The sequence below is a fragment of the Colletotrichum costaricense genome (genome assembly GCF_030867565.1).
Source record: "Colletotrichum costaricense strain IMI 309622 chromosome Unknown Scaffold_17.1, whole genome shotgun sequence".
Lineage (NCBI taxonomy): Eukaryota > Fungi > Ascomycota > Sordariomycetes > Glomerellales > Glomerellaceae > Colletotrichum > Colletotrichum costaricense.
Window position 1 is genome coordinate 538165 of NW_026848246.1, and position 27260 is coordinate 565424.

A 27260-nucleotide genomic window follows, 5' to 3' on the forward strand; every position below is an offset into this window, starting at 1 on the left:
GGTCGGCGAACTCGACAACCAGTTGGAATGTAAGCCTCAAGGCCTGGAACTATTGTATTCGTATCAATTCGTATCAATAAGGACTATCTCCATCAATACGTACTCTAAAAACCTCCTTGTCCAGTCGTATCTAGCCGTCTACACACACCGAACTCCTGCAACATCTGCCCAACGACAACCATGCCCCCTATCGCAGGAGTAAAGCAAATCGCTGCTCCAATGATGACATAGAGATAGAACGACGTCTCAATGATGCGGAAATACTTTGCAACCAGCCAGTCTATCGCCCGCTGCATGAACGTCGCCCTGTCAAGAGCATACGCTATCGCGTCGTTCGCACGAATCTTATAAACGCCGTGAATCTCAGAGGGAAACACAGTGAGCATCCTGATGACCGGACCCATGACGATGCCAAAGATGAGCCAACCGAGAATCCAAACTTGCTGGTAGATAGTGCTGTGCCCGGGGCTGAACCCAGTCACGCCCGCGACGAGGATGGCCGGCATTAGGAGGAGTACCGTCGTGACGGCAAAGTACGACGCATGAGCCGCTTGAGAGGGCCAAAAGGTCCGCAACGGCTCCTTGATGCTGTCGAGGTCGACGCTGGCAACCATGCCGGAGAACCTGCCCCCCAACCTCTTCGCCTTGTCGAGGTCGGGGGTATGGACGAGGTAGATACAGTTATACTCTGGCGTAACAAGAAGCGCAATGAGATTGACGAGAGACATGAACGCATACGGCGCCACAGTCACGCCGAAGGCGGCATAGCCATACCGCTGGAGCTGGTCGCCCTGCGTGCGGTAGACGGTCGTCACGCCCCACGCGGCTTGGCCCAGGGCGAACAACGCCTTGGGGATGTTGTACGTGCTGCCCAGCTGGATGTTGGAGCGGTCGAGGTGGGCGGCCCCCGAGCCGGGAGGCGGCATCAGCGGCGTGCCTACGGGCACCTCGACCAAGATGAAGCCCTTGGGTAGGACGCAGGTCCCGTGGATGGTCCGGGAAGAGTGCACCCACCGACCAGCGCCGCGAAAGCGAGAGCGATACCATTGGGGGGTGGGGATATCGTACCTTTCAGCATGAACAAAGTTAGTCACAAGAAAATGCGTATTGATTTGAAATGCTTCAATATTCTAAAGCGGATTCTGTTCAACACTTACCAGCTTCGCGCCCTCTCAAAGTTCATCCGCCTCAAGGACGTTTCTATCCACGAGACCTTGGACCTCTCCGTCTCGTCGACGACCATGCATAGCGCCCCGGCCCTGATAGCCCGACTGAGCTCGTCGCGCCTGACCGTGCCGGCGTGGGAGAGGAGCCAGCGGGCGGCGCGCAGGGAGCCGGTGCTGGGTAGAAAGAGGGCCGTCAGGACGGTGAAGCAGGTCTCGAGGATGGATTCGCCGGGACGGCTGGGGAGGGTGAGGGCGTGGACGAAGTAGTTTGTTGCGTAAAAGATGACAAAGTCGGTCCAGATGGGAGGCGTACAAATGAGTCTTGGGTCGCCATGGTTGACGGTTCCCGGCGGTACGGTGATGGTAATGTTCATCGTCGGCCCTGAGGTTTTGTAGAATACAGACGCATCTCCGTGAAAGTGCAACTTGAGCAAACTGCTTAGATTGAAAGATTTGTCAAAGGAAACGGAGAGGCGGCAAATGACCGAGTAGAGGTTTCGAGTCCCCGGACACCGAGGTCCCGTATACAGAGCGTCTACGTCAGTTAAGAAGAAAGCTCAGCTCTCTTCAGAGACAACTCGTAGCATCGAAGTATTTGCCAATATAGGTGAACGCTATAAGTCGACAGAGCTCATCTGTCCGTGTATCTTGTAAACCCGTCACGCCAGGCAGTGACCTTTGAGGGGGGAGGGGAGAACACATCGTCACCGAGTAAGTCTCAAGCAAGTGGACATGACAAAATCCCGAATTCCCATCACACATGAACGTCAGGGGCGAATAGGAAAGATCCGACGGCTGAATCTACCGAGATGATGTTGAAACGACTTCTCAGCTCAGACTCGTCGGATTGGCTGCTCCCATTCGCCCAAAGTTCAGCAGAGATGGAACAAGCTCCGGCGCATAGAGATGCTGCAGCCGGCAAGACCCTTGCTCCCCGGCAGGGCTTATCTTATCAGTTGCGACCCCCTTGCCTTAGTCAGCAGAAATGCACTTTAATCAGACGCGTCAAGACGCGTCTTCCGCGGGGCATTCCATTTCGAGGAGACATCTCACTCTAGAGAAACCACAGAAACTTGCTTTTCCAACATCTTGGACGCAACAATGGCACCAGCAGCTGTCGAATCCACAAACATGTCTGTTCCCGAGAACCCTACGAAGCAGAATGGCGCTTCCTCTGCCAAGCGCCACGAGGAATACCAGTACCTCGATCTCGTTCGCGAGATCCTCGAGGAGGGCGAGCACCGTCCGGACAGGTAAGTAGAAGGAAAGCAACCCAAAGTAACGAGCACCATGAGTTGACACAGTTAACAGAACTGGCACCGGCACCTACTCAATCTTCGCCCCGACTCCTCTTAAGTTCTCCCTCAACAAGAACGGCGAGCCCCTCCTGCCCCTCCTCACAACCAAGCGTGTCTTCCTCCGCGCAGTCATTGCCGAACTCCTGTGGTTCGTCGAGGGCAACACATCATCGCTCGCCCTGAGCGAAGCCGGCGTCAAGATCTGGGACGGAAACGGATCGCGCGAGTTCCTGGACAGCGTCGGCCTCTCCCACCGCGAAGTCGGCGACCTCGGCCCCGTGTACGGCTTTCAATGGCGCCACTTTGGCGCCGAGTACGTCGACTCCAAGACGGATTACACGGGCCAGGGCGTTGACCAACTGGCCGAGGTCATCCACAAGCTCAAGACGAACCCCTACGACCGCCGCATCCTCCTTAGCGCCTGGAACCCAGCGGATCTGAAGAAGATGGCGCTCCCGCCGTGCCACATGTTTGCGCAGTTTTACGTCTCGTACCCGCGAGCCCGCGGCGCCACGCCCGCAAACGAGGAGAAGCCAAAGGGCCACCTCCATTGCCAGTTGTACCAGCGGTCTTGCGACATGGGACTCGGCGTGCCCTTCAACATTGCCAGCTACGCGCTCCTGACGCACATGATTGCGCGGGCGTGCGACCTGGTACCGGGAAGCCTCACGCACGTCATGGGCGACGCGCACGTCTACGCGGACCACGTGGACGCGCTCAAGGTGCAGCTGGAGCGGGAGCCAAGAGACTTCCCGCTGCTGGAGATCAACAACAGGGAGCCGGGGTGCAGCATTGACGGGTGGAAGGTTGAGGACTTTGTGGTCAAGGGGTATGAGCCGCATAAGACGATTGCCATGAAGATGTCTGTGTGAAAGCGACGAGGTCTATGCGTTGCGGCGGGGGGAGGGGGAGGGGAGGGGAAGGGGGATGACAGTTGTTGTTTTTTGTTTTACTCTTTAGGGAGGGAGGAGGGGTCTGATTTTTGGCCCTTTGGTTGGCTCGGCATTGGGAGTTGGGATCGGAACTTGCATTAATGAAGTGTGACACACCCTCAGCATGTGGCATGAATATGAGGGAGAAGCTGTCAGCATTGAAGGAAAAGTAGGTAGCGTATTTTCTTGTCCAAGGTAAATAGACTTGTGGGAATATCAACCAGCATTGAATGGCAAGCTTGCTTGACGGAACAACTGGCCATTTCTGTGGTGACTGAAGTACATTGGAATTGATTCACGTCGAATCATCAACTTCGTTTACTGGCATTACGCCGAATGCCATGTCGGATTCAACAGAGTGATCCAATTGCAAAACGGATATGAAACTTATCCGTAAATGACAGCTGCGAGTTGATGCAACCCACGCAGAGAAGCTTGGGCCAGGCACCCCAAACGAAATGTCCGGGCGCCTGGGACCTTTTTTTGCTTCATGGAGCCCAAAGATAGGTACTTTGTAAGGTATGGGTAGCAGAGGGTAATTGGTGGTACCAGGAGTAGCTCATTGGATGCATAAACAAGTGACATGCAACCTTGGCGGATCTCCCTCGAACCGCATGTGCTGGCTGAATAAGCCGTGCTACAATCCTAATTCGTACGGCCCTCGCTTCGCTTGCAGCTAAACACTTGCGCTTTCCCACATTTTCCCTCTCCCAGCTTGCTCCCTCCTCTTCCTTAACCAAAACTCCCCCCCTTCAACCACTTCGTACACGGATACAACGATTCTCCCAAACCACCACGACACCCAGACCACCACTGGCGGCCCCCTCGGCCCCCCCTTCATCCGATTAAACACCCTCCCCCCGCGTCTTGCACATATTCACATTACCTCAATACACGGGCTTTTGTCCACCGAGCGAAACCCCCGTTCGTCGCAAATCGCGGTTTTCGGTGGTGGTGGACGCGCGCGTCGAGCATCGGGAGGATAGTCACCAAAACGGAAAAGAGAGAAGTTCCTTCATCCACCATGTCGGACCACGACCACACCCAAGACGTACACCACGACGCCGCCCACGAACTCCACCCCTCACAACAACCCGACGTCCTCCCCGGCGGCCCGGATCCGGACGTCACCGGCAGCCCCGTCGGCGGCACACCCAAGGAGCGTCACTCCCTCACCCTCGACCAACGACGCGCCCTCCGCCGCTGGGCCAATGCCCAGACAATCCGCCCCAGCCACAAGGCCTGCATCGACTGGTTCTACGCCCAGTATGGCCAGCACATTTCCCAGTCCACCGTCTCCCACTCCCTGAGTCCCAAATACTCCCGCCTCGATGGCGACAACCCCCAGCTGAGCGGCAGCCGCCTGCGCTTCGGCAATTGGCCCGACGTCGAGAAGCTCGTCCTGCGATGGTACCAGCAGGTCCAGGCCACCGGCCGCCACCCGACCAACGAGGAGCTCGGCGAGAAGGCCAAAGCAATCTTCACCGCCCTCCCGCGCTACAAGGACGAGACGCCCCCCGAGTTCTCCCCCGGCTGGATCCACCGCTTCAAGAAACGCTACGGCCTGCTCATACGCCGCCAGCGCCGCCACGGCGACGGCGGCATCAACCCGGCCGAAGACATCGCCTACCTCGCCGACTGCGTGCCCCGCCTCATGGCCCTCTCCGCCGAAACCTCCCCCGCCGCCATCCGCGAAGCCATCCTCCGCGCCCTCGGCGTCGAAGCGAGCCTCCAAGTCTGCGCCCTCGTCCGCGACGAGGTCCTCCGCCGCCTGAGCGCCGGCGGACCCGCGACGACGAATCCCATGTCCCCGACCTCGGCCGTCCAACATACCCCCGACCCGCACAGCGCCGACACAAGCCTCGTCGGCCCGCCGCCGCCACCACCCCCGCCGGGAAGCGACACGCCCATGTACGGCGACGAGGACCCGGACATTGTCCTGCAGAACGCGCTGCGCCAGCTGCAGCAGGAGGAGGCCGAGGCCGAGGCGACGGCGGCCGCGGCGAGAGAGGAGCGCGAGCAGCGGGAGCGCGCGCAGGGGACCGCTGCGGCGGCACTTGCGACGCCCGCCGTGCAGAGGGTCGTGTCTGCGTCGAACCGGTTCATGCCGTCTACGCCGGAGCTGAACCTGACGCCCATCAAGAACGACGACCCGGTCTCGGCCAACGAGAGGCCGCTGCGGTGCCCGTTCTGTGTGAACCAGCGTATGCTTAGGACGATTAAGGAGGCTGTCGAGCATATGTCTACGCACGTTGTTGTCTAGGGAGATTCGATTGCAGAAGACTGGGAAGGGTATTGAAGGTATGGTAAGGGTTTAGCGAAAGGGAGCAGAGTGATTATCAAACGGAAAACGGAAACCCCCCCCCCAGCGAGGGATATTCCAGTAGTTGGTAATCCATATTTCGGGTTTGCCGACGTATATCAGAAGGATTATTAGAAGGCGATGGACCAGTCACCACTTTCACAAAACGAAAAAAGGCTTTTTGCTGTCGGGTATGGGAATGCAGGTATCAAGGGAGGAAAAAGCACAGTCACGTTGCGCGTGTGTAGTTGTGTATATAGGTGTATGAGTGCCGGCGGCCTGAGGGAGTTGCTACTTTTTGTAACCTATTCTTACACAAGGTACCTTAATGATGAATCGTATGAACGCCATTTACTCTTCGACATAAGGTACCATGCAGCTAGTCTAGCTAACATTACCTGCCATCTACCTGTATCTTGGGACTCGTCCTGTCCCAATCACCTAATCACGACACGCGAAAAGACGAGAAGCCCAGCCCCCTACAAGAGGGGCCCACGAAAAGATCCTTCCAGGCCCATACCGACCTCTGCCGTCATGCGAAATGAAGCAAGGATGTTTTTTTTACAACAAGAAACGGGACTCGAGCCCGTGATCCGTAGGTGCGGCGCAACTCAGAAACAGAGATGACCTTCTCCGCTACACTACGGGCCTTGGTGATGGCATGAGGTATTGCTATTCATTATAGAGGGTATCGAGGGCGAATGAGAGGTTGGAATAAGCTGGAGACGGGTAGGTTCTGATAAGTATTCATCAGTGGGGCGAGGCGCGGACAGCAGGTTGTTTAGATACACGTCTATGGCTCGTGCACATGGTTCACATCCTCCCTCACGCGTATCAAGATTAGGTAGGACTCATTGAACAGGCTCGTCTTGATTCATCTCTGGCTAAAATACGGGTATAGGGCCCGTCCCTTGCCCATCTGTCCGAACCTCATCCTCATTCGTCCTCACGTTCGTTCGCTCATCATCAGAACCCCCAGAACCGGTCTTCCTTCCCGTGCACTTCGCCCGAGTTCTGAGGACCAGGCCACCGAGGGGAATCCCAGTTGAGAAAGGGTCTCGTGCTAAAATAAAAAGAATTGTGACAGCTCAAGTCAGCCGTCTAACCAATGAACGCCCGCCAATGTCCTCTCTCCGTGGTTCTCGTGGTGGAAACAAATCCGTCTTGCGTCTGTTTGAGAAACTCTTGGACAGATATAAACCCTCGAGGGCTGTATCAATACTTCTTTTTCCCCATCATCAACGTCAATAACCATCAAAAAGAAAATCGTAAGTGGGGACCCTTTCGAGGGCCAAAGAAGTTTAAGAGAAAGAAAAGGGAGCGTAGCCGCTTGCGCGAAGGAGAGTCGATCCACTGGCGCATCATGGTCGTATATCGAGTCCAGCTACTAAGAGAAAACAATATAGAAGTGAAAAATCAGCCATCGCCTGTGTAATAAGACAGTAGATAGCAACGCGTCGCGTGCGCTGGGAATCATGAAGTGAGAATGCAATGGCGGGTGGGGGGTATGCTTTTGTCTCTCAAGTAGTCGTGAAAACCATCTAGGAAAAAAGTCCGAGCTGAGTAGCACCTTGTCGAGCCTTAGACCTGCTCGACGTAGAGGAGGAGCTTCTCGTTCCTTTGCAAGGCGTAGTCCAAGTCGTTGTCGCTCATGAGGTTGGGCTTGTCGCCGGTGGGTTCGTCCTTGTAGAAGAGCTGGACTTCCTCGCCTACTGGGATCTTGAGCCTGTCCACAATCTTGTCGTACAGCTGCTGGAAGGAAATGTCTGTCGCAACCCGGATCGCGATGAGATCGCCGTTGAAGTAGAGCTTGATCTTCATGGCTTGAACTTGACCCTGGCCGATGGCAGGAGAAGGCTGTGACTGCGACAGAGATGACGGCTGCCGGTTCATTCCGGGCTGGCCCATCGCTCGTTGCTGAGCACCGTAACCATTGCCATTCAAGTTATTCTTGGAGGATTGTCGTGAAGCCGCATCTGCTGGTGATTCGTTCGATGAAGGCTGCGAGCCGCCCGATAGTCGGTATTCGTCGCTCGGCGCATTGGGGTCCATCTCGTAGTCGCCTTCTCTGGGGGCGAAGAATTGCTTGACGAGGGTACACCTTGCAATGTAGGCAGGCTGCGCGAGGAGGTTCTTAACGTAGGCATCTAGGTTGTGTAGCCGGCCTTCCGTGATTTGATCTGTCACATAGTTTACCGGACCAGGCATGTATGGGAGTGTACGCTTTTGCGTGCCGGTGTTTCCTGCCTCGGCCGGGAACTCGGTGAGCAAGGCAATCTGGAAGTCGTAGAAGTCCTCGTAGTATCTGGACAATTCCCAGTGACGGCCATCCTCCAGCACTGCTTCAATGACGAACCAGTACTTGTCTTCCGCAAAACAATACCTCGGAATACGGGCTGAGATGGGAGCGTAAAGCTGCGACGCTGGTTTGGCGTAGGGACTGGGTTGAGCAGCTTGCTGAGAGTTGCGTGATTGCTGGTAGCTAGCTTGTTGCTGCTGCTGCTGCTGCTGCTGTGTGGCATGCGTTAGCCTCAAGGTTTCCATGATAGAACGAGGAGAAACGTACATAGTTGGCACCGTTCTGTGAACTGGTGCGCCCGCCTTGTTGAAGACTCATGCGTTCCATTCCTTGCTCGATGGAGCCCTGTTGCGGTGCACCGTTGTCGAACTTGCCCAGTGTGATGCTGCTGTTCTTGTAGTCGGCCGCCATCTTCTTCCATTCTTCGACCTTGGGGATGCCGGCCTTCTTGATTGCCCCGGAGGCGTCTCCGACAGCGGTGTCCGTCGCCATATCGCGTATTTCGACAAAAGATACGGGTATCAAGCCGGGTCCTCCCAATCTGCCGATAGGCTTGGCGACAAACCATTCAGGGTTTGATTGAGCAATGACGATGATGGCCTCACCAGCCTTAGCCTCCAGCTCGTCGGCGCGCTCTGCAACAAAGTCGTACATGACGATACCATAGACCATCGCGCCGGACCTGCTGCCGGACCTAGACATACGCTGCGTCGGCTGAGTTGCGGGTGGTGATTGCATTGCGCCGGGAGGCGGCGCAGCCTCGGCATAGCCGGAATCGTGATCGGGGTTCTTGGAAATTGTCGGAGACATGGTTGGTGGCCGGGGCATAGCACCGTCGGACTGGCCACTATCTCTTTCGGTTCGGCCTAATGCTTGGAAAAAGGCTACAGGTACGAGGCCGCGGGCGTCGGGCAGTGCTGGGTTGCAGGCTTCGTACCAGTCGGGGTCGTTCTCTCTGCCGATGACGTGGAAGAAGTCGCCGCGCGAAAAGCTCAGCTCTTGGTTGGACTGGGCTTCATAATCGTATAGGGCTCGGATAACCTGGTAGGTGGATTCCAGCGGTCAGCATACGGAGTAAATGCGATTGCGTAGTTGTCAGCTTTCCCCCCACCATACGCATACGCGCGTGGTGGAGGCCCAGGCGCATGGGGCAGCATGGGGATTGAGGCATCTATCAGCACATACCTTCTTTGGGGGGACAATAGCAACAGCAGACTTGGGGGCAATGTTGACTTTGGCATTATCCTTTTCGCCCTTGATGGACCGACGGAGGGCCTGCATAAGGTGAGGGACTGTCAGTAAGTGATCGGAAAACCGATTTCTGGACATTGATTCGCGATTCATCGTGGGTATGAGCATGGGCGCATGCGGGGTTGTTCATATACGGCGGAAAGTGGGAGAAAGGGAGCGCAAAATGTCGCAAAAGGGCTGAGGGCAGAGATACAGAGAGGTAGAAACAGAGCGCATGCAAGATTGTGCACCGGTTTCTTTTTGGGGAGGATGTGAAGTTGTGAGAAGGAATCGCAAGAACACAAGAGTGGTGTTTGGTGTTTGGTATTGGTGGTGGTGGTGACATGCGCGCGCACACGACTGGGTTTCTGGAAAGAGGGAGAGAAACTATTGATAGGGGTGGGAAGAGGGGGAAGAAGATGGATGGAAATGCGATGCAAGAAGCAGAGAGAGAAAGAGAGAGAGAGGATTGCACAACAGCAGGTACCAGGAGGCAGGAGTGTGGAGGATGACGAACCTTCATCTTGTGTGACGCTCCCTCACTTTGGGGAGGAGAGGACAGCTGCAGATTCTGGCAAGAATTAAGTGCGATGCTGTTGCGAAAAGGAAGTTGAAGTGGGAGTGGTGACGGGGGGCCCTGTTGCACCACACGGGAAAGTATGAAGTGGTGGTTAGGTACTGAGTGACTGAGTGACTACTGACTGATGTTAGGCAGGTGCAAACAGGTCAGGTCAGGTCAGGTCGAGAGAGGGAAGATAGGGATAATTGGGTGGGAAATGCTCCTTCCGCCAGGCAAGGCAAGGCAAAGTAAGGAAGGCAAGGCGCGATTGGGCGCAAACCAGGGGGTCTTCGTAGGGGGTGGGCGTGGATTGCGTGGATCAGTGTGCAACTATAAGCGACACTGCGACAAGACGAGACCCAAATGTCGATGTCTGTTGAAGGTGCAAAGTAAGTGGTGCAAGTATGAGCGTTGCAGTTCCAGTTGCTGTTGCTGTTGTGGTTCGTGTGTGTATACCAGGCGGGATTCTCTCCAAGAGATGAAGGAGGAGAGGTGTTGCTAGGTTGGGTTTGAGTTGAGAGTGTTGTTCCTTCCACTGATGGCTTGTTTTCTTTTTTTTCCCTTTTTTTTTCTTCCCTTCGACGGAGGGAAGGAGAGAGGGGGAGGGAATTGATTGATTGGGACTGGTAGGTTACCGGGACCAGGCTGATGCCAGTGCGAACGGGAAGGAAGGAGGGGCGATGATGACTGGGTCGCACTTTCCCTTCGGATTGCGTTCCTTACTTGAGTCGTGGTGGAAGGCACGGAGTGGTGGTGGTGGTGGTGCTTGCCGTGGACCGTTGGGCTTTCTCTGGAAAGGAAAGCGACGGGCTGAGAAATGGTGCGGCAGGCGGAAAGATCGACGGGTAAAAGTCGTTGGTTCCTTCTTGAGAATGTTCTTTATCCTCCCAAGGTCTTCTTGTTCGACGTCGTCGGCCTCGGTGTTTGGCGTAGGTTTCCTTTCCTTGCCTTTCCTTTCTCTTTTCTTACACAGCTCCTTTCTGCTCTGTCCGTGCGACTTTTCGATCTTTCTCTCGTCTGCCCGTTTGTGTGTGTCTCTCCAATACGCTTTTACCACGCGATCAGTTTCGACAATGTCCTTCCGAGTTTTCCGCTTCGTTTTTTTGATTTTCTTACTTCACACGGAGCAAAAAGAAGAAAAGAAAAATCGTTTCCACTGGATATCGGGCTGGCGCAGTACTTCGTGGGATTGTCTCTCCTCTGCTTTCTTATTCGGACTCGGAAGACGGCTGTATCCTTCTCTCTTTCTCGGCCTCCGAAACAGGGTGACCCGCGACTCAACTCGGGCTACACGGTACTCGGCGGGGTCGCAGGGGTCGGATGTGAGGTTGGCAGATGCACAACTTCTCGTCGTTCCTCGATCAATGACTGTCGTCCAAGACTCCAAACTTGAGCTTTTCGAATGCGCGACCAAGTGCAAAGATTGCGCTGAAGTGCGGCGTGCGGCGGACTTGCTGCGAGTGACCTGGAGGGTTGAGAGGAGGTGAGGGAAGCGACTCGAGAGAAAGCGGCGCGGACGGACGAGGGTAGAAAAGGCTCGTTCGCCCAACCAAGCATCTGCCCAAGGTGCCTGGGTACCCCGTACTCACTACCACCTACTTTACTCACTTTACATTACGGAGCGCTGCGGCACACACACACACACACACACACACACATACACACTATGACCACACTCCAACGCCCGGGATGGACTCCCATGGCCCAAATCCCACCAGACCAGACGAATCGAGGGGGAGACGGTTGGAGAGGGCTTGACTGGTGGGACTCGCCGACGAGGGTCGCCGACACCCCGGTCTGTACCCGTCTATCCAGTCTGCCCACTGGGCGTGGGTGGGTAAATTGCGCTAGGGTTACGGGTGGGTGTCCTGCCCTCCAACGAGGGTGTCAACTTGCAGATGGCTATGGATGGTGGCATGCGTCTCGCCACGGGAGTATGTGGGCAAAGGCCCTCGTGCGCCGTGTCTGTCACCTTGTGTGCCGCGCCGCCTGCCTTTCGCATGCTCTGCTGCCAGGCTGTGCGAGACAATGCTACTGACCATCAACCGTGCTTCAAGTTCATGGATGCCATCCATAGGAGAATGTTTCTTCTTCAACCTTCGTCTACATTTGCTACAGCCTTTGGCGCACCAAGTCTCCGACAACCGTCACTTGGCAGTACACTTACACCATCACAGCTAGAACAGCAGCCACCGTCAGAGATCGCTCCGTCTGGTAACGCAGCAACAGCAAGTTCGGGAGGCACCCGGTGACAGTTGACTGACAGACCAGTCCGAAGACATCGAAGCCGTCGCCCACGAGCACGGAGACTAAAACCGTCTTACGTACGGACCGGGCATTGCGCGAAACCACAGCGGGCGTGGTGGCCCAGCAGCAGCAACCCTCAGATGGAAAGCTTAAATCACCCCCCAAAAGTCTGCCATGGAGATAGCAGTCGGGAAATGTCACAAGAGCCGATTCTACACCATACAGTCCTCCTTCCACTCAACGGAACCACAGAGAGCCAGCTCTCGGTACGTTGGACGTCCAGTTGTCAACGCCCGATGGATGCCTTTGGTCGCATTCTTTGTGCGGCATAGTCATTTCAGGGCCCAGGGACTAGCAGCTCAAGTGCCAGTCGCAGCTTGCAGCTGCATGTCTCGCCCTTCTGCTCCCTAAGCCTCATGCTGGAGGCAGCCACCGGCTCTGAGCCGAAGCACCATACCTAGCTCGAATCTCTGGACGACAGTGAAGGGTCGCGACAGGCCAGCTATAGCAGCACAAGACTCGGTGCGTAGTGCCTATGACGACGGCACTGGATTTCATCCAAGGGCGCTAGAGCAGCTAGCGATGGGGATACAAGACAGCTACCAGTCAGCGAGCATGACTTTTACCCTTCGACGACAAACTAGAATCCACCTTCTTTCTCAGCTATCGTCCGAGACGCCCTCGTTTAGCGTATAGCTGTCAGCTTTCCAATAGTCTTGTCCTTCTCTACAGCTTACCGCAAGAAGGGCTGGAGCTGTTCAACCATCAACAAGCCAATCTGCCGCAGCAGTCGACATCGCACAGCGAGAAGCCTGGCTAGCGGTTGGGCCGCTTGCCGTCAATACTGTCATACCCTGGACCCCATCCCCTGAGGGCATCCTCCCCGCGGTTGCTCAGCCTTTGCCACTGTCTCCCTGGGCGCGCACATGGCAAAACCTCCACTCAAACACAGACCTTTTTTGGATTTTCGCAAACACCCCTCCTCAAGCTAGATTGAGCTTTGCACGCCCCCATGCGAAACATCAGTTTACAACCAATGACAAGAGCAAAGAGCTTTTGACACTTGCTTTTGCATGAACTGACCTCGCTCTTGAACAGCTTATCCCGTCTCTGGCAGAGTTGGATGAGCTCCCCCGGATGGCAGTGCGACGCAGGGGACTGGTCAAGAGATGGAAACTCATGGCGGCACCTTATCGATTAACGCAAAGACTCCTTCGCTCCCTTGTGATCCCGAGCAATGCAGGAAGAAGGGGTATCCTGTGCCCCCCATCTATCGGCCACACTCTAGCAGAGTTCTTCCTTTTTCTCAATCAGGGACAGCTCACTTGAACAAATGCCTCTTGGTTAGGACCCCTGTACGCGGCGGGCCCGGACGGTAATTATCTCTTTGGGACCCATTGAGTTCCAGCCTAATAAGTTCAACGGCCTGGACGCCACTTCGGCCTCAACCCAACCTACGGTCGAGCCCTGTCACACGGAATCTTTCCCCGGCCACCAGGCCGAGACAACACGGCCTATCCGTACCTTAGACCTCTCCGGTATAACGTGAGATTGCGGCGTCTACCTGTACGGCCTGTTGTTGTCGCGATTGGTGTCATCGGAAGAGCTGCACTTCTACGGCCAGGCGGTAGGCTTATAAGTCTTGCGCAGACTACGACGTTGTCACAGATCTCATCGGTTGCCATGCGGCTTTCGGGCGGCCTGGAACGCCGCGGATGACGCAGCATATCCCACCAAAAGGTGCTAGCAAGCAATTGCATGGCAAATATCCCGACGTTTATTACAAGGGTCTCGTGGATCCAGTGCGATCCACGCCAAGCTGGCATCGCGAATCTTTTTGATATCGTCTGTTGATACTGGTCATGCGGACATCGACAGGCCAATATGGGTAATGGCACACATTCGACTCCTTATGCGCATTCCAACCCTTCTTACAATGGCCTCCACCGTCGAGACGGCTCAAAACCTAATCGGCTTTTTGTCTGAACGACATGGCGATCTTGCCCTACCGTTAGAGGTTCAAAGCCTGCGGAGTGAGGATACACTGGTCTTCACGCTAGCAAAATACGCTTGCGAGGATTCAAAAGTCTAGGCCAGGCCAGAATGTGTCTTAGCCAATTGATCAGCAAGGAATGGAGGACCAGCTTACGCGCCGACGCGTCGGTTCAGGCTTCCTCAATTTGGCGCGCGCATCCACAAAAACAGTCCTGCAGCCATTGTCAACCAAGTGAACCAACAATGTCGAATCGCATTCCGCCGCTTTCAAAGTGCATTTTCTTCCGTTGGTGCCGTCAGATACCTACCGGCCCTTTCTGCGAACTACATGTCAGGGCCAACGGCGTTGTACCTTGCATAGACGTTGCCCATGCACGCCTCATCAGAATGACTTCATCTACCGGCTTCCCTGGCACCGCTACTCTTCCCAATCCGTCCCAGGTTTCCGACGCCTCGAATAGATTGCTACGTTCTCCATTCCCCCACCCGTGGTGCTCTTGATGGCGCCTTGGTCTTGTCCAGGTCCCAGGTGCGCTAAATGGCTGTTGCAGAGAGAAACCCCGCCAACGACCCATTTCAGTGGGACGCTTCAGGAACGGTATCCTGGCCCCTTCTTGGCCTTTCCACTGCCTGACGGATGTGGCAGGGCTGGCTGGAGAAAAGCTGGATGCTTTTTAACCGCATCTCTCTGCCGCTGATGTCGATCGCTACCGGTGTTAGTTTCTGTACAGCATTCACGGAACGCGGCTGGCGCTCGAGTAGACGTGGATCGAGTTGACGTTGCAGGGGCTCATTTGGGATTACCAAGCCTACGGTACGGACACTCTGCACTGCAACTTGCGCCGGCCCCATTTGGCTCTTACACCAATGCTTGGTAACCCAAAGCAGCAGCATATAGAAGCACTTTAATGGGCGTGACGTAGGACGGAATATTGGCAGCAGAGCCGCGTCTTCTGCCGACCCCACGGCACCATATCCCCCGTTCTCATGCGCACCGATACACAGTTGATCAAGTTGGCCTGACATGTCTCCCGACTATGCTACTTGTCATCGACTCTAGAAGCTTCTCAGATTCACAGCTCCCGGTAAATCGCATCTGCAACAGCGCGTCGTACGTCCAGTGCCATCCATGGCATGCGAAACCCGCTGATATCCAAGCAAGACAATGCGCCAGGCATGTCAAGCCCGATAGCGAGACTCGCATTCCAAATACCCCGGGTCACGTTAACCCATACTTTTGCATTTATCTTGGCTACTACTACTCTACTGAGCTTGCGGAGCAAGGTCTAGCTTTAACCTCGTGCCGCAGTTGTGTTCGGATCCAGCCCGTCCCGTTCGCGGGCACGACACAACTTGAAACTCGACGTCCCATGTCGCCTGAAACGGGGCAGAGAACGGCATCATCACCAATGAAAGGCCAGGAAAACGCACCCATTCTTTGCGACTTAAAGTGCTTTCAGAGTTCCAAATAGGACGGAGAGGAACCCTGGCCCGTCCCTGGTTGATGATCTTCAAGTCAGGGTTGCTTCACATCGGGATGCCCTGGCCAGAAAGTGAGACCTGTCAGCCCCAATCGCGGGGTGAGTGAGAGAAACGGAAGTGCAGTACCATATTCCGGAGCATCAAATACGTAGCGTTGACCCTGAACGCCCAACCAGAATGGCTCAATGGGCCAAGAATCGAATGCCTTGTTGAGATGACGGGCGATCACTTACGGTGACGATGTCTCTAGTCTGCTTCTACTATCACGAGTCGTCAGCTGCGCCAACAGTACCAGAGTGAACGAGCAGACTCAGTAGAACAAGCTGTATTCGGCCAATGGACGCCAATCGTTCTCTCGTCAGTGCCTTAAAAAGCAATTTCGGAAAGACAGGCTACACCTCTTCACCACCCATACTTACACCTCGAAATCAGGCCGAAACAACCACAGAAAGACAGCCGGCATGCAAAGTCCCGTTCACACCATTCCGTAGCGCCGATCTTCCGCCGCCGACTCGCGGGCTCTAGGAAGGACACCAAGTGCCACTGCCGTTCGGTGGTCGACTCTTGGTAGCGAACGGCTGACTTGGCGCAGGGGGAAGGGATCTCTCGCATGGCCTTGGTCCACGATGCAACGCCAGACCACCAGGACGCGTCCTCCTCGGCCCTTGCAGAAGGCACTCTTCTTTTAGTCTTTGTCGGCCTTCCTCGGAGTGGCAAACCGTGGCGGCCCTTCCCGCGGGACACCACTGTCCCCGGTCAAATCAGGCATTTTGGACTCGGATTCGGCACACGGCAGACGGTCTTGCAGGCCAACGAATTGTACGGACCAACGGTCTGCCCGTCCAGAAATAGCATGCGCAGTCCCCTTTGACGACCGAGCATAGTATAAGGTAGCTGGGGTTACAGATTGCTCTCGTAACCCTGCTCTCAGTTTAAGAGGTCGCCGCTGCTCGAGTGGCTTCACAGAGCATTGCATTTTCAAGAGGCCCGGTATGCGATTTGAGACCTGCCGTCTATGTGGAGTATCACTCGGCTGCCTTTCGCTTGACGTATCCCGAACAGGATTCGTCGTGGTTTATACGCGTGTACGAGCATCCAGTGAAGAAGATCTGCCGCCTTCTCAACGAGGATCTAAGCCAGCTCGGCCATACTGATGATACTTGTCGATTTCTGGTGACGTCTTCCGCAAGCCCGGTCTCTATCATGCCAAGCAAGAGATTACAAAATCTCTCCTCCACCAATACAGAGCAGTACCGCGAGATATGTAAAGTTGTCTTGCACCACCAATAGGGCCTTCTTCGGTGCTCTACTCTCAGGCGCGAAGCTTCACCGAAACTCAATCCAGAATATACTGTAACAAGCACCCCTATCACCTTGTTGTTTCCATTCGGCCCCTTCCACCTAGCTTAAAAGCTTGCTCATACGATGCTATAGCTTCTTAGCCTTTTACCTTCTTTTGTTTTCCCATGCAGCTAATATCATCCATTACTCCCTCGATGTGCCTGACCATCTAAGCCCGGGATGAATGGCGTGGTGAGATGGGTGGACAGACGCCCGGGACCCCGTGCGGGTTGTGCGTGCGTCTGCAAGTGCACGGCCGGGGGATGTCATACCGCGCGAGGGGATTTCTGCTTCGAGCTGTTGTTTTCTTTGACCCAACGAGAAGCCGCAGGGAGAAGAAACAATATCCGAGGGGGGAAAGCTCGAGAGATTGAGAGATAAGAGCAGAGTTTGGCCTCATGATTGTGTGGGTTTCCAACATCTTACCGCTCTTGCTATCGTAAGCTTACACCATGGGCTCCAGCACGGCCCGCCCCCGGACCATCTCCAATGAACGTCTTTTCCCTTTCTCTCTTTTCGAACGAGAATGAGATGCCCGTGGTTCGCCTGAACCTCTGTTATTACGCCCGGTTCGGATGAGCTTATCCCGTCTGCAGCTAGTTGTACTTGGAGATGTCTATGCGAGAGTCGCGGGGGTCTAGGCCAAATTCGTGGAGGAACTCGGCGGAGGTGGAAGTATGCAGGCAGGTCAGTAGGTAGGTAGGGTAGGTAGCCTATCTTCCTCGGCCCTGATCGGGCAGTTGGTAATGTGCGAGCATACTGGAGGTTGAGGATAAGGTTGAACTTGAGCCTTGCTCGTCTTTCCGGCGTCACGGTCCCGTGATGCTTTTTGAAACTTTTACTAGACTGTGATACTGTCAGGCTTTCCTTCGTGAACTAGGCTATGACGACGCGGGGGGGGGGGGGGGGGAGCGCTGTGGTGCATTGTTTCCTGACATTGCAGTCTCCATGCCCTAGCCAGAAGGAAGTTCATGAGTACTCTTTACGGGCTTGCATATGGTACAAACCATCCCTTCAGAAGTGACCTTCTCTGATATGTTTCCTTCCAGCTACGTCCATCCAACAAAGAAAACAATACTAAGGATCAGGCCTGCTCCTCGTCTTCAACCAAAACCTCTCGTTTGGTGTACTAAGATCATACCTGCAGTATGGATAGGACGAGATTTCCATCCTCCCCAGCCCCCGATTCCCCCGATTTTGCAAATCTTGTGGCGATAGAGGCGAGTGAGTGGTGACGAGGACCTCCTGCAGATCTTTCCAGCATACAAATCTACAGCGCCAGCACATGTCCGTCTGCTCATGGCAAAGTAGTAGAAACCGCAGCAAGAATAGTCATTAGTAACCCCGCCAGACGCTGTTTCGGAGGCGGTGAACGTTGTTCAGATGATCTCAACGAGAGCCTGGCCGATATGCATGAAACACGAAGCCACGAGATGTCAAGTCTTCTTCCAACACGCGGGCTGTTGGGATTTGGATAGCGTCGACTAGTCATGGATGAGTGAGATCCATCAATTCTACTTTCGCTGCAGCCATACCCTATACAGCTAATGGTAGGAAAGTACCGAGGTCAAGATGGCGATTGCCACAAGACATATGAGAACCGCCGTTCAAGCCATCAAGAACGAAAAACAAGGGCCATATTGCACGGCATAAAAAAAGTAGCAAATGTATGGCATGAATTTCATAAGGTCTACAGACCGGACTGCTGCCAGGCTACGAAAGGCAGCCTGCAATATTTCCATTAAAGCTGAGTGACGTATATGCAAACGTCCAGAACAAACTCCAGTCGCCATCTAGCCGTCATGGAGACAAATTCCATATATTTTCCGCTCAAACGCCATCCTGTTGCCTCTGCTAAGGCAGGGCGAACGGGTATCATGCCTATAAAGCCCCCAGAGCCCAAGACCAGCACCAAGCCGGTAACGTCGGTCGTCATCAGCGGCGGAGCCACTGTTGCGCAAGCATCGCACCCCTCATCCGGCGCTGTCTTCGAGAGAAACAACCGAAGATGTCCCCGCTGCGTGGAGCTGTGCGTAAGCGTCAATGCCATCAGAGGGGGGCGGGCAGCGAGGTAGAAAGCGATAATTCGTAAGCTCGTAACCAAGAACTGGTATTAGACGTCTTCGAAGGGCGCAAGTGATGCAGGGTAAAATGACACGCCAATGTTGTGAAACTGTCGGTAGGAAAACAAGAGAAGAAAGAGGAAACGAGGAGGAATGAGTCCACAGATCAAAGCCTGTGGACTTTGAAGAGAGAACCGGAGGGAGGAGTGGAAGCAAGACCTCGCGAGTGGCTTTGGGGTCGGCGGTAGGGGTGGTTAGAAGTTGTGTAGAGCAATTTGTGATGAGAACAGAGATGACGAGGAATTCATATCTGTCCTTTGATGTCAACCTTGCGGAAAGCCTCGCTTCTGGCGGAGTCGAAGAGGGCTCCGGCTTTGCCGGTCAAGAGAGCAATAGACTCTTGTCGTTCCTCGAGCAGATGCTGACCATTGTAGTCGACAATGAATTGAGCCGCATCAACGTCGGACTCGAAGCCGAGTTCCTCCGTGATGAACCGTAACTTTACGTCTGGCTTGTATCTATGTCCAAGTTAGTAAGGTGATGCCAAACTATGGTCAGGGATTGAACTTACGCTTTGCAAATGTTGCACAGAGCAGCTAGACGCTCACGAACGACGAACATGTCCATGAGGTACGCACCCATGTTAGGGGTGTCCAGGTAAAGCTGGAAGAACTTGTGGTAGTTACCCAAGGCAAGAGCGGACCGCACCTGGAGCGCATGCTTGATGGGTCGCTCCTCCTTCTCTGCTGTGGTTAGATCTGCCAAGGCATCATTCAGGCCGGTACGGTTGGCAGTGTGAATAAAGTACAAAATGCGATATGCCTTGAACTCGATGGGGTTTCCTTTCAGTCCCTTTGCGTATAGAGTACGCAGCTGGGTTTGGCACTGATTATACTCACCAAGGTCCCCCTTCTCCAACGCAATTCGAGCGTGGAGTTCGTAAACGGTGACTGTAAAGTCGTTCTTGATCCGCTGCACTGTCAGATCTTGCCGCATGGATTTCAGCTGGTCGCAGATGTAAGAGTAGTTGCCCTCCTTCTTCCACTTCTTCTTCAGGAGATCCATCGTCTTGTGAAGGACGCGCTCGGGCCGAACCATGGAGGCCACGGGAGGAGCGGTCAGACGCAGGTAGCGCTTCTCCAAAGTTTCGCTGGTGCCGACGACGGGTCCATCAGAGGGCGGAGGGCTAGGCGATCGGTACGAGGATTTGTAGCCACCATCGAAGCGGCGTTGACGTTTCTCCAACTGCTTCTGGAACTTACTTGACTTGGGCAGTGGCTCATCGAGGTTGGCGCGTTTGTCGGGGGAGGCGAAGGTGATTCGGTCTTCCAGTGCGTTGGATCGGTTGCTGTTAGTAGTACGCCAAGGCACGGCAGAAGACTTTTCATCCGGGGTAAAATCAGACGACTTTCTCTTCTTGGGGTTGGCAGACATTGAACCATCATATCGCGATGCAAATGGAGATGAGACGTTCATAGCGGAGTTGAGCTGGGACTGGCGCTCGTTTCGGATCAGATCGGAGGGAAATGGCATCTTCTCCCAGTCGGTTGACTCGAGAGTGCCGTTCTCCATGTGCTGGGAAATGGTCTCCTTCAACTTGGCTTCAATCTCGGGGCGTGGCACGGAGGGGTCCATGTTGTGAGGCAGGAAAGACCGTTGGACGTAATCGCGGACGGAGGGTGGCCATTCGACCTTTCGTGGAGCCGGGGCAGGAGCAACAGGAGCAGCTTGGTCGAAGGGAGCAGCCAAGGGAGGCGGCGAAGTACTGTAGGCAGGTGCAGCGGGTGGGGGAGGATACTGGCCGAAGCTTTGTCGAGCCTGGACTGCGGTGTATGCTGGATCTAGAAAAAAATCAAAAGAGGATTAGTAAATCAGATCAAAACACAGTCAGTCTGAGAGGAGGAAAACTCACTGGGAGGGTAAGCATAGTTGGCGGGAGGTGCTCCGTAGGCAACGCCTGGAGGCGGTGCCGGAGGCCAGCTAGTGGGCATCATTGTGAGGGCTGTAAGGATCGATCTTGAAAATTTCTGGATCGAAAATTAGTCTTGATCGGCCAGAACAAGTATATCTATCGGTCTTTCGTGGTTGAGGCCGACTGAGAGGGGCGTGGAAATGTCGAACAGTCGAAGACGCGGTGGTGGTGGAAGGGGGGAAAGATGAAGTGAGGTTGGGAAGAAGCCGTGAAAGGTGAGGGCGGTAACAAAATGACGGTGGCCCGTGTGCGGGATTTCAGGTAATAATAGTGGGGATCCGAGCCAAACAGTGCCCTTGTGCCTTGTGGCCAGAACCTTTGGTTGTCACTGGCACAGGAGTGCCACCTCGATGATTACCTAATGCATCATGCCTAGGTGCACCACTGCACCCTGATGCACACCGCTAGCAACAAAAGGGGACTATCGCTATAGTGGGTCGGCGACATCCCACCTTCAATGTCCAGTTCCCCCTCCACTCGACCGTTGCTTCTCCGTGGGGCAGTTGTGTTACGAGAGAGATAAACTGACGCCTGGCATAGGAGCTGTTGGTTGAGTTCCTTCAGCCCCAACAACAAGCCACTGAACTTGGTTCGGTGTCTCAAAACCTGTCGAGTTCTCCTCTTCTACCCTCGAATCATGCGCAATCCTTGAAATAGCTGCGAACCCGGCTTCCGATCCCCTCCTCGAACCAGCCCGAGACTGTCCCTGACGTATGCGACAAACCGCGGCAAATAGCCCCTGCCATACTTCAACACCTCCCAACCAAACCCCAGTTTTGCGCGAGCTTCAATATCCTCAGTACGCTCGTGAATAATATGACGGATGTTTCTAAAACAAATCGACCTCACGACCGCTCTCCGGCCTTCCTACCTACCGGATGAAGTCTTGTTGTTCGTCCAGGACAACGTCGGGCTCTATGAAGGGTAAATACGACGAGGCTTGAACCCCATCCTACGCTTCTCACCATGTACCAGTACACTAATTAGCTCTCCTCTTTGTCTAGGAAGTTCAAATTACCTCAACAGCAAAATGGTCAGGTGTACTTGACGTCCCACCGAATCTGCTACGTCGACAAGGACGAGCCGCGCAAGCACTCCGTTGCCCTAGATCTGAAAGACATTGATCGATATGAGTTCTACGCGGGGTTCCTGAAATCTTCTGCGAAGATCACCCTGATTCCCAAGCCAATAAAACGCTCGTCGCTCCAGACTAGAGCGTCTGCGATATCTACACCTGGGAGAAATGGCGCAGGGTCACCAGCTCGAGCCGATGGTCCCTACCGACCGCCGCCCGAACCGGCAAGCGCAGCAACCTGGGTTTGCACCATCTGCAGCTTCTCCAACCCGGTCCCGTCAAACTTTGACCCAACGACGGCAAACATACACACCCCGCTGCCACCATGTCTTGCTTGCGGCATCAAGCCGACGTTGGCGCACGTTTTGAAGGCTTCTATATCGAATGCGACCAGCCGCGCCCCGCCGGCCACCCCTTCGAGCCCAACAGTCAGCTCGCCCCTCGCGATGCGCCCTCGGTCGACCTCCAACAGGCCCGACGACAACGCGGGGCCTCCGCCTCCCTGGCCAGCGGCCTCGAACATCAACGGCGGCGCCCCACCGAAGCCATCAGATCCAAGCGCGACGTTCCAATGCCCTCGATGCACGTTCTCAAATCACCCGTCCCTGCTGTCATGCGAGATGTGCGGGGCACCCCTAATATCGCAAGATCTGCCCCAAGCAGTCGTCACCCAGGTGCAGACGCAAAGGACAGAGTCTCCCGGCCCGGTCCTCACGACGTCCTCGCCTGGCCAGGATACCGCCGAGAACATCAAGATTTCCTTCCGCGGAGGCGGAGAGAAGATATTCTACGAGCGGCTCAAGGGCGCATTGACACAGCGCAAGTGGCTTCTGCAGGGCGCGCCGCCGGTACCCAAGAGCAATCGCACGATAGACGACAACGGCGCCCTCGTACGCGCACCCGCGGCGGTCCCCGAGCGTCCCAAGGGCGTGGGTATCGCGGGTCTGGAGCAGCGTGGGCTCGACATGCGCAAGAACAACGAGGTGATGATTGGCAGCGCGTTCGAGGACCTGGACGCCCTAATGGCCTCCGCCAAGGAGATTGTGGCCCTGGCGGAGAGGTTTGCGCGACAGAATGGCGGGACGGGCGCCGAGGCCAACGCTCTGCTAGCCGAATCGGCCAGCCAGCTCGGTCTCGTGACGACCAAGGATATTGTAGGCGGGAGCAGCTCCGAGACGCTGTATCTGTCCGAGTTGTCGAGGAATCTTGCAGAGTTCCTCACAGACGACGCGCGGGGTGTTTTAAAAAAGGCGGGCGGGATCATCAACTTGGTTGACCTGTGGGCCATGTTCAACCGCGCCCGGGGCGGCGTCGAGCTCGTGAGCCCCATGGATTTCGAAAAGGCCTCGCAGATGTGGGAGTCACTCAGACTGCCCGTCCGGCTGCGAAAGTTCAAGAGCGGTGTGCTGGTCGTACAGAGCAGCGATCGCACCGACGAGACCACCATCAGGGCGCTGGTGTCCTGGCTGGACGACTTGCACGAGTTCCCGCCGGACAAGGAGCTGGCGTGGGACTGGCGACAATTTGGCCGCGGGGTGACGGCGCGGGATGCGGCGGAGCGGTTCGGCTGGAGTATTGGCGTGGCGGAGGAGGAGCTGGAGATGGCTGAGGAAAGGGGCGTGGTCTGTCGCGAGGACGGCATCGAGGGGCTCAAGTTTTGGAAGAATTACATTGATGTTGGCGATGTGAAGCACCGCCGGCGCAGGAAGCATCGCGAAGAGGACGAGGTCATGAAGGCGCTTAGAGAGAGTGGGTTGATGTGACATTGCGGAAAGCTAGCTGTTTTGTGTGACACTGAACCTTGGATATATATCTATCTCGTGCTAGGGTCGACCTGGCTGGCGCGATTTGCAGACGATTAGAGCGCGCATTACTATTCTACAAGTGTGTCTTTGTGTGTGTGTTGATGTGTACGTGTGTGTGCTTTGGGGGTTTCTCCCGGTCTGTCGTCTCTATGTCAGATGCCCAGTTTCCTTGAACCCGGCGGCCTGGGTTGATACCGCCTCCCAATGTCTTGAACCCATCTAATGCCAAAAAAAGAAGAAACCCGGAAACGCCGCCCCATGTGAACCAATGCCAAAGAGGGAGGTTCTCAATAAACATAAAAACAAGTCATCAGGCCACCCGTCAGGCAGCTCTTGATCGGGAAAACCACGTTCCAAAGAGGTAAAAGGGGACGCAGGCTCATGTACTCGGATCCTTTCACTTCTCCGCCCTCTCCATGAGACTCAACCTCACCTTGCGGTTCACGACCCCGCCAACACCATACGCCGGGATAATACGGCAGATTCTCGCCATGGTGCTGATACCCCAATTCTTGGCCACAGACTGCCACCGGTTCTGCCACGACACAGGGGTAGCGGCGGCGTTGGGCCGGTTATACACGTCCAACCCGAGCAAATGCAGCGGCGTGCTGGCGAGCTGCACCATGGCCGGCGCGGCGAACTGCACGACGGTCAGCCCGCTCACCCTCTTCCTCATCTCCTCGCCCATCCGCTCATTCAGCCAGGGTCCCAGTCTCGGCGGGACGTTGAAGCTCGCGAAGATGGTCATGCAGTCGCGCAGCGTGAAGAGCGCGTAGGTGAGCATCGGTACGGGGCGGGGCGTGGCGCCGGGGGGGCCGAACATGCGCGCAAAGACTTGGTCTTTGTACATGCAGATGCCGATGTTTGCGGTGCTCGAGGCGGCGAATTTGGCGGTGCCCGAAGTTACGGACGAGGCCGGCGTGTTGTGGATGGTGGAGGAGGCGGTGTCGAGGGTGTTTGCTGTGAGGTAGGTGCCGCCGTAGAGGGCGAAGATGAGGGCGAAGGGTTTGGAGAAGACGACGGCGTGGGGGCGGAGGAGGAGTTCTTTTAGGCAAGAGCGGACGCATTCGCCTAGGGGACGGCGGCCGGAGGCGTTTTCCATGATGGAGCTATTCAAGAGTCAGTTTCTGGAGTACACTTCACGGTGTAGGAGAGTTGGAAAGAGAGGGAAGAGTGCTGCTTACCGGTCAATGATGGAGACCAGGGGCGCGACCAAGGTGCCGGCGCACGCTGCGCTGAAGAAGTCGGCTCCGAGGCGGAAGCCCAGGTTCTTGGTGTTCCATTCTGACTTTGCCTCGCCCATTTTGGACTCCATGTCGACTTTTTGGGCCAGCGCCAGCGGGCTTGGGGGTTTGATCTTGAGGTCTGGCGTGACTGGTGCGGATGCGGCTGCGGCGGCGGCGGCAAGCCCTTGTGGTCTTGAGTCTCGTTCCGCCATGCGGGCGCAGTTGTATGTGTATGTGTGTTGGAGCTTTGAAGAAGTTGGAGGCTGAAGCTCTCGCGATGCTTCGGTTGGGTTTCCTGGTAGTCGATTTCGCAGGCGGCGGGGGGATGACAGCGACTGCGCTGGACCGGGTGGTTTCCCGACGTTCGGTTTGCGACGGGTGATGTCAATAGACGGGTTCGGGGTTGGAGGAGGTGACGTATCGGCGTGGGTGACGTCGCGAAGGTCGGAGTTTTGGGGAAGCTAAGGAAGCTCTCCAAGGACGGGACGACACACACGAATGGGATGAAAGAGGTTCCTTTTTTGGGGGGGAATTGACCTCAAGAGGAAGGATGAGGCGGGGGAAAAAACCAAAGGTAATGGGGGAAAGTGGTCTACTAGAAGATGGGAGAGAGAACAAGGGAAGACCAGGACGAAAAAGGACAAGAGCTACGGTAGAGCTACACTATGGACACAAATCCCATGGGCAAAGAAGAGAGTAGAAAACAAGACCAGCCCGGGACGCAGCTTTTTTGCGACCTTGGTGCCGGGCACGACGCGCCCAATTATGGCCGTCTCGAGGAGCTCAGAGTCAGACAAGCGACCCCGGGACGGGACGGGACCGTAGTCCGTGGCAGAGAGGAAAAAACAGCAGAGCCCTGGACTGGTAGAGTCCCATGGGATAAAATAAAGTGGACTACCGCAAGGTATTCCGTATCACATCCATGGTGCTACGGATGAGGGTGGACGAATGGTTGCTCGAAAATTTCAGCTTACTGGAGACCGAAGTCGGAGATAGTCGGTACGATGGGGCCCGAGGAATGTCCACAGGTATCTACCTCTACTTCGTACCTTTACCTTAGCTTAAAGTCAAGTAATTATAAAGTAGGTAGGTACCTACAGGTAGACATTGTTTTGACATCTTACGATAAGATACTTTGCCCTGGGTAACTTCGCAAGACATGCCATACAGATTTCTGGCTTGTTACCAGTTCGTGTGACGGTTCCCCCAGGAGTTTCTGTAGAGTGTACTCCGTACTCCGTAGATTGAACGGATATGGCATTTTTCTTCAATGTCTCCATCGCAGGAACTCATCCCGAGCCACTGTAAATAATGGGGGTCCTTTGGGGGGTTGGCGCACTTTTGGAGAGCTGGGGCCCTGGGGGATGTGAGTCGGACTCGGGAAACATGGGACGGGACCAGTAGACACCAAGGGAGACGCCTGTTTTGGTGATTGGTGGGGGTCACACGGGGTCACTCACTTGGTGGAGGCTCCTGTTGATGGGGACCAGTGCCTTCCAGTGATTGACCAAGTGAATGGTCCACGGATACCGTCCGCGTTGGCTGAGTTCTGAGTCCTGAGTCCTGACATATGAACATGTGGGCAGCCCAGAAATCGCATGATGGCATGACTTTGAGTGTCGACAGTGTTTGTTCGCTTCGGACATGCACCTAAAATGACCAAACGAGAGAAGACGCCCGCCTAGAGGCATCTCCAAGAGTGGGTCCCCTCGTCGGCTACTCTCCCGTTGGCCGTCCGGTTTCCTTCCGGGGGAGCGACACTGACCCACCCGACCTCGGGGCTCTGGGATTGGATGATTGGGATTCGCGCTACGTACCCGACCCGACCAGTGGGTCCCACGACCTGCTGAGTACCTTAGGTACGTTTCGCAGCTTAGCTAAGCTTTCGCTCAAGAAGCCGGGGGGCCGCGTGGTTAGAGTACGTACCCATTTCTGTACCTTTCCTTTCCTCTTGGCGCATGTCTCTCCAGCAAGTCTGGATACTTACGCAGTATTAATAAAGTGCTCCGGGACTCAGAGGCCGTTCAATACGAATCAATAAGCTTGAAAGAAGCTACAAACAAAAAGACATAGGAGGAAGCACGGCAATCCTCTGAAAATACCCAAGATCGATTTCACACACACAATTGCATGCTTACTTACCTACGACCCTATTTACCTAACTCTAGGTATACGAACACAGATACGTTAGGCCAAACAGGCACCAGCATGGGCAGCGCAGCGCAGCACACATCCCATGCCATCCAATTCGTCCCTAGGTCTACTTCC

General features: G+C 55.3%; 11 protein-coding genes across 11 annotated transcripts; 6 read left to right on the forward strand and 5 right to left on the reverse strand.

The window, feature by feature from the left end:
* Window positions 1-104: 104 nt before the first annotated feature.
* On the reverse strand, window positions 105-1540 carry CCOS01_13373 (uncharacterized protein; the record flags this gene model as incomplete). The annotated part of the gene is made up of 2 exons (XM_060461519.1): window positions 105-1068; window positions 1158-1540. The coding sequence occupies 2 exons, from the start codon at window positions 1538-1540 to the stop codon at window positions 105-107; spliced, it is 1347 nt and encodes a 448-aa protein (XP_060307947.1).
* A 727-nt stretch (window positions 1541-2267) lies between these two features.
* Window positions 2268-3336, forward strand: CCOS01_13374 (thymidylate synthase; the record flags this gene model as incomplete). Its single annotated transcript, XM_060461520.1, has 2 exons — window positions 2268-2419; window positions 2478-3336. 2 exons carry the CDS (start codon window positions 2268-2270, stop codon window positions 3334-3336), a joined length of 1011 nt encoding a protein of 336 aa, XP_060307948.1.
* Window positions 3337-4420: 1084 nt separating this feature from the next.
* On the forward strand, window positions 4421-5659 carry CCOS01_13375 (centromere binding protein B; the record flags this gene model as incomplete). The annotated part of the gene is made up of 1 exon (XM_060461521.1): window positions 4421-5659. One exon carries the CDS (start codon window positions 4421-4423, stop codon window positions 5657-5659), a length of 1239 nt encoding a protein of 412 aa, XP_060307949.1.
* Window positions 5660-7279: 1620 nt separating this feature from the next.
* Window positions 7280-9341, reverse strand: CCOS01_13376 (SH3 domain-containing protein; the record flags this gene model as incomplete). The annotated part of the gene is made up of 3 exons (XM_060461522.1): window positions 7280-8209; window positions 8265-9038; window positions 9183-9341. The coding sequence occupies 3 exons, from the start codon at window positions 9339-9341 to the stop codon at window positions 7280-7282; spliced, it is 1863 nt and encodes a 620-aa protein (XP_060307950.1).
* Window positions 9342-11684: 2343 nt separating this feature from the next.
* On the forward strand, window positions 11685-12004 carry CCOS01_13377 (uncharacterized protein; the record flags this gene model as incomplete). The annotated part of the gene is made up of 2 exons (XM_060461523.1): window positions 11685-11720; window positions 11864-12004. The coding sequence occupies 2 exons, from the start codon at window positions 11685-11687 to the stop codon at window positions 12002-12004; spliced, it is 177 nt and encodes a 58-aa protein (XP_060307951.1).
* Window positions 12005-12495: 491 nt separating this feature from the next.
* CCOS01_13378 (uncharacterized protein) lies at window positions 12496-12729 on the forward strand (the record flags this gene model as incomplete). Its single annotated transcript, XM_060461524.1, has 1 exon — window positions 12496-12729. A coding segment is annotated over one exon (234 nt), but the record flags the coding sequence as incomplete, so codon positions are not given.
* An 818-nt stretch (window positions 12730-13547) lies between these two features.
* CCOS01_13379 (uncharacterized protein) lies at window positions 13548-13859 on the reverse strand (the record flags this gene model as incomplete). The annotated part of the gene is made up of 1 exon (XM_060461525.1): window positions 13548-13859. The coding sequence occupies one exon, from the start codon at window positions 13857-13859 to the stop codon at window positions 13548-13550; it is 312 nt and encodes a 103-aa protein (XP_060307953.1).
* Window positions 13860-18653: 4794 nt separating this feature from the next.
* Window positions 18654-19100, forward strand: CCOS01_13380 (uncharacterized protein; the record flags this gene model as incomplete). Its single annotated transcript, XM_060461526.1, has 2 exons — window positions 18654-18884; window positions 19035-19100. The coding sequence occupies 2 exons, from the start codon at window positions 18654-18656 to the stop codon at window positions 19098-19100; spliced, it is 297 nt and encodes a 98-aa protein (XP_060307954.1).
* A 118-nt stretch (window positions 19101-19218) lies between these two features.
* On the reverse strand, window positions 19219-20908 carry CCOS01_13381 (GANP/Nin1/mts3/eIF-3 p25 family protein; the record flags this gene model as incomplete). The annotated part of the gene is made up of 3 exons (XM_060461527.1): window positions 19219-19432; window positions 19486-20755; window positions 20827-20908. The coding sequence occupies 3 exons, from the start codon at window positions 20906-20908 to the stop codon at window positions 19219-19221; spliced, it is 1566 nt and encodes a 521-aa protein (XP_060307955.1).
* An 801-nt stretch (window positions 20909-21709) lies between these two features.
* CCOS01_13382 (EAP30/Vps36 family protein) lies at window positions 21710-23724 on the forward strand (the record flags this gene model as incomplete). The annotated part of the gene is made up of 2 exons (XM_060461528.1): window positions 21710-21810; window positions 21891-23724. The coding sequence occupies 2 exons, from the start codon at window positions 21710-21712 to the stop codon at window positions 23722-23724; spliced, it is 1935 nt and encodes a 644-aa protein (XP_060307956.1).
* A 439-nt stretch (window positions 23725-24163) lies between these two features.
* Window positions 24164-25204, reverse strand: CCOS01_13383 (uncharacterized protein; the record flags this gene model as incomplete). The annotated part of the gene is made up of 2 exons (XM_060461529.1): window positions 24164-24875; window positions 24951-25204. 2 exons carry the CDS (start codon window positions 25202-25204, stop codon window positions 24164-24166), a joined length of 966 nt encoding a protein of 321 aa, XP_060307957.1.
* Between the last annotated feature and the right edge of the window lie 2056 nt (window positions 25205-27260).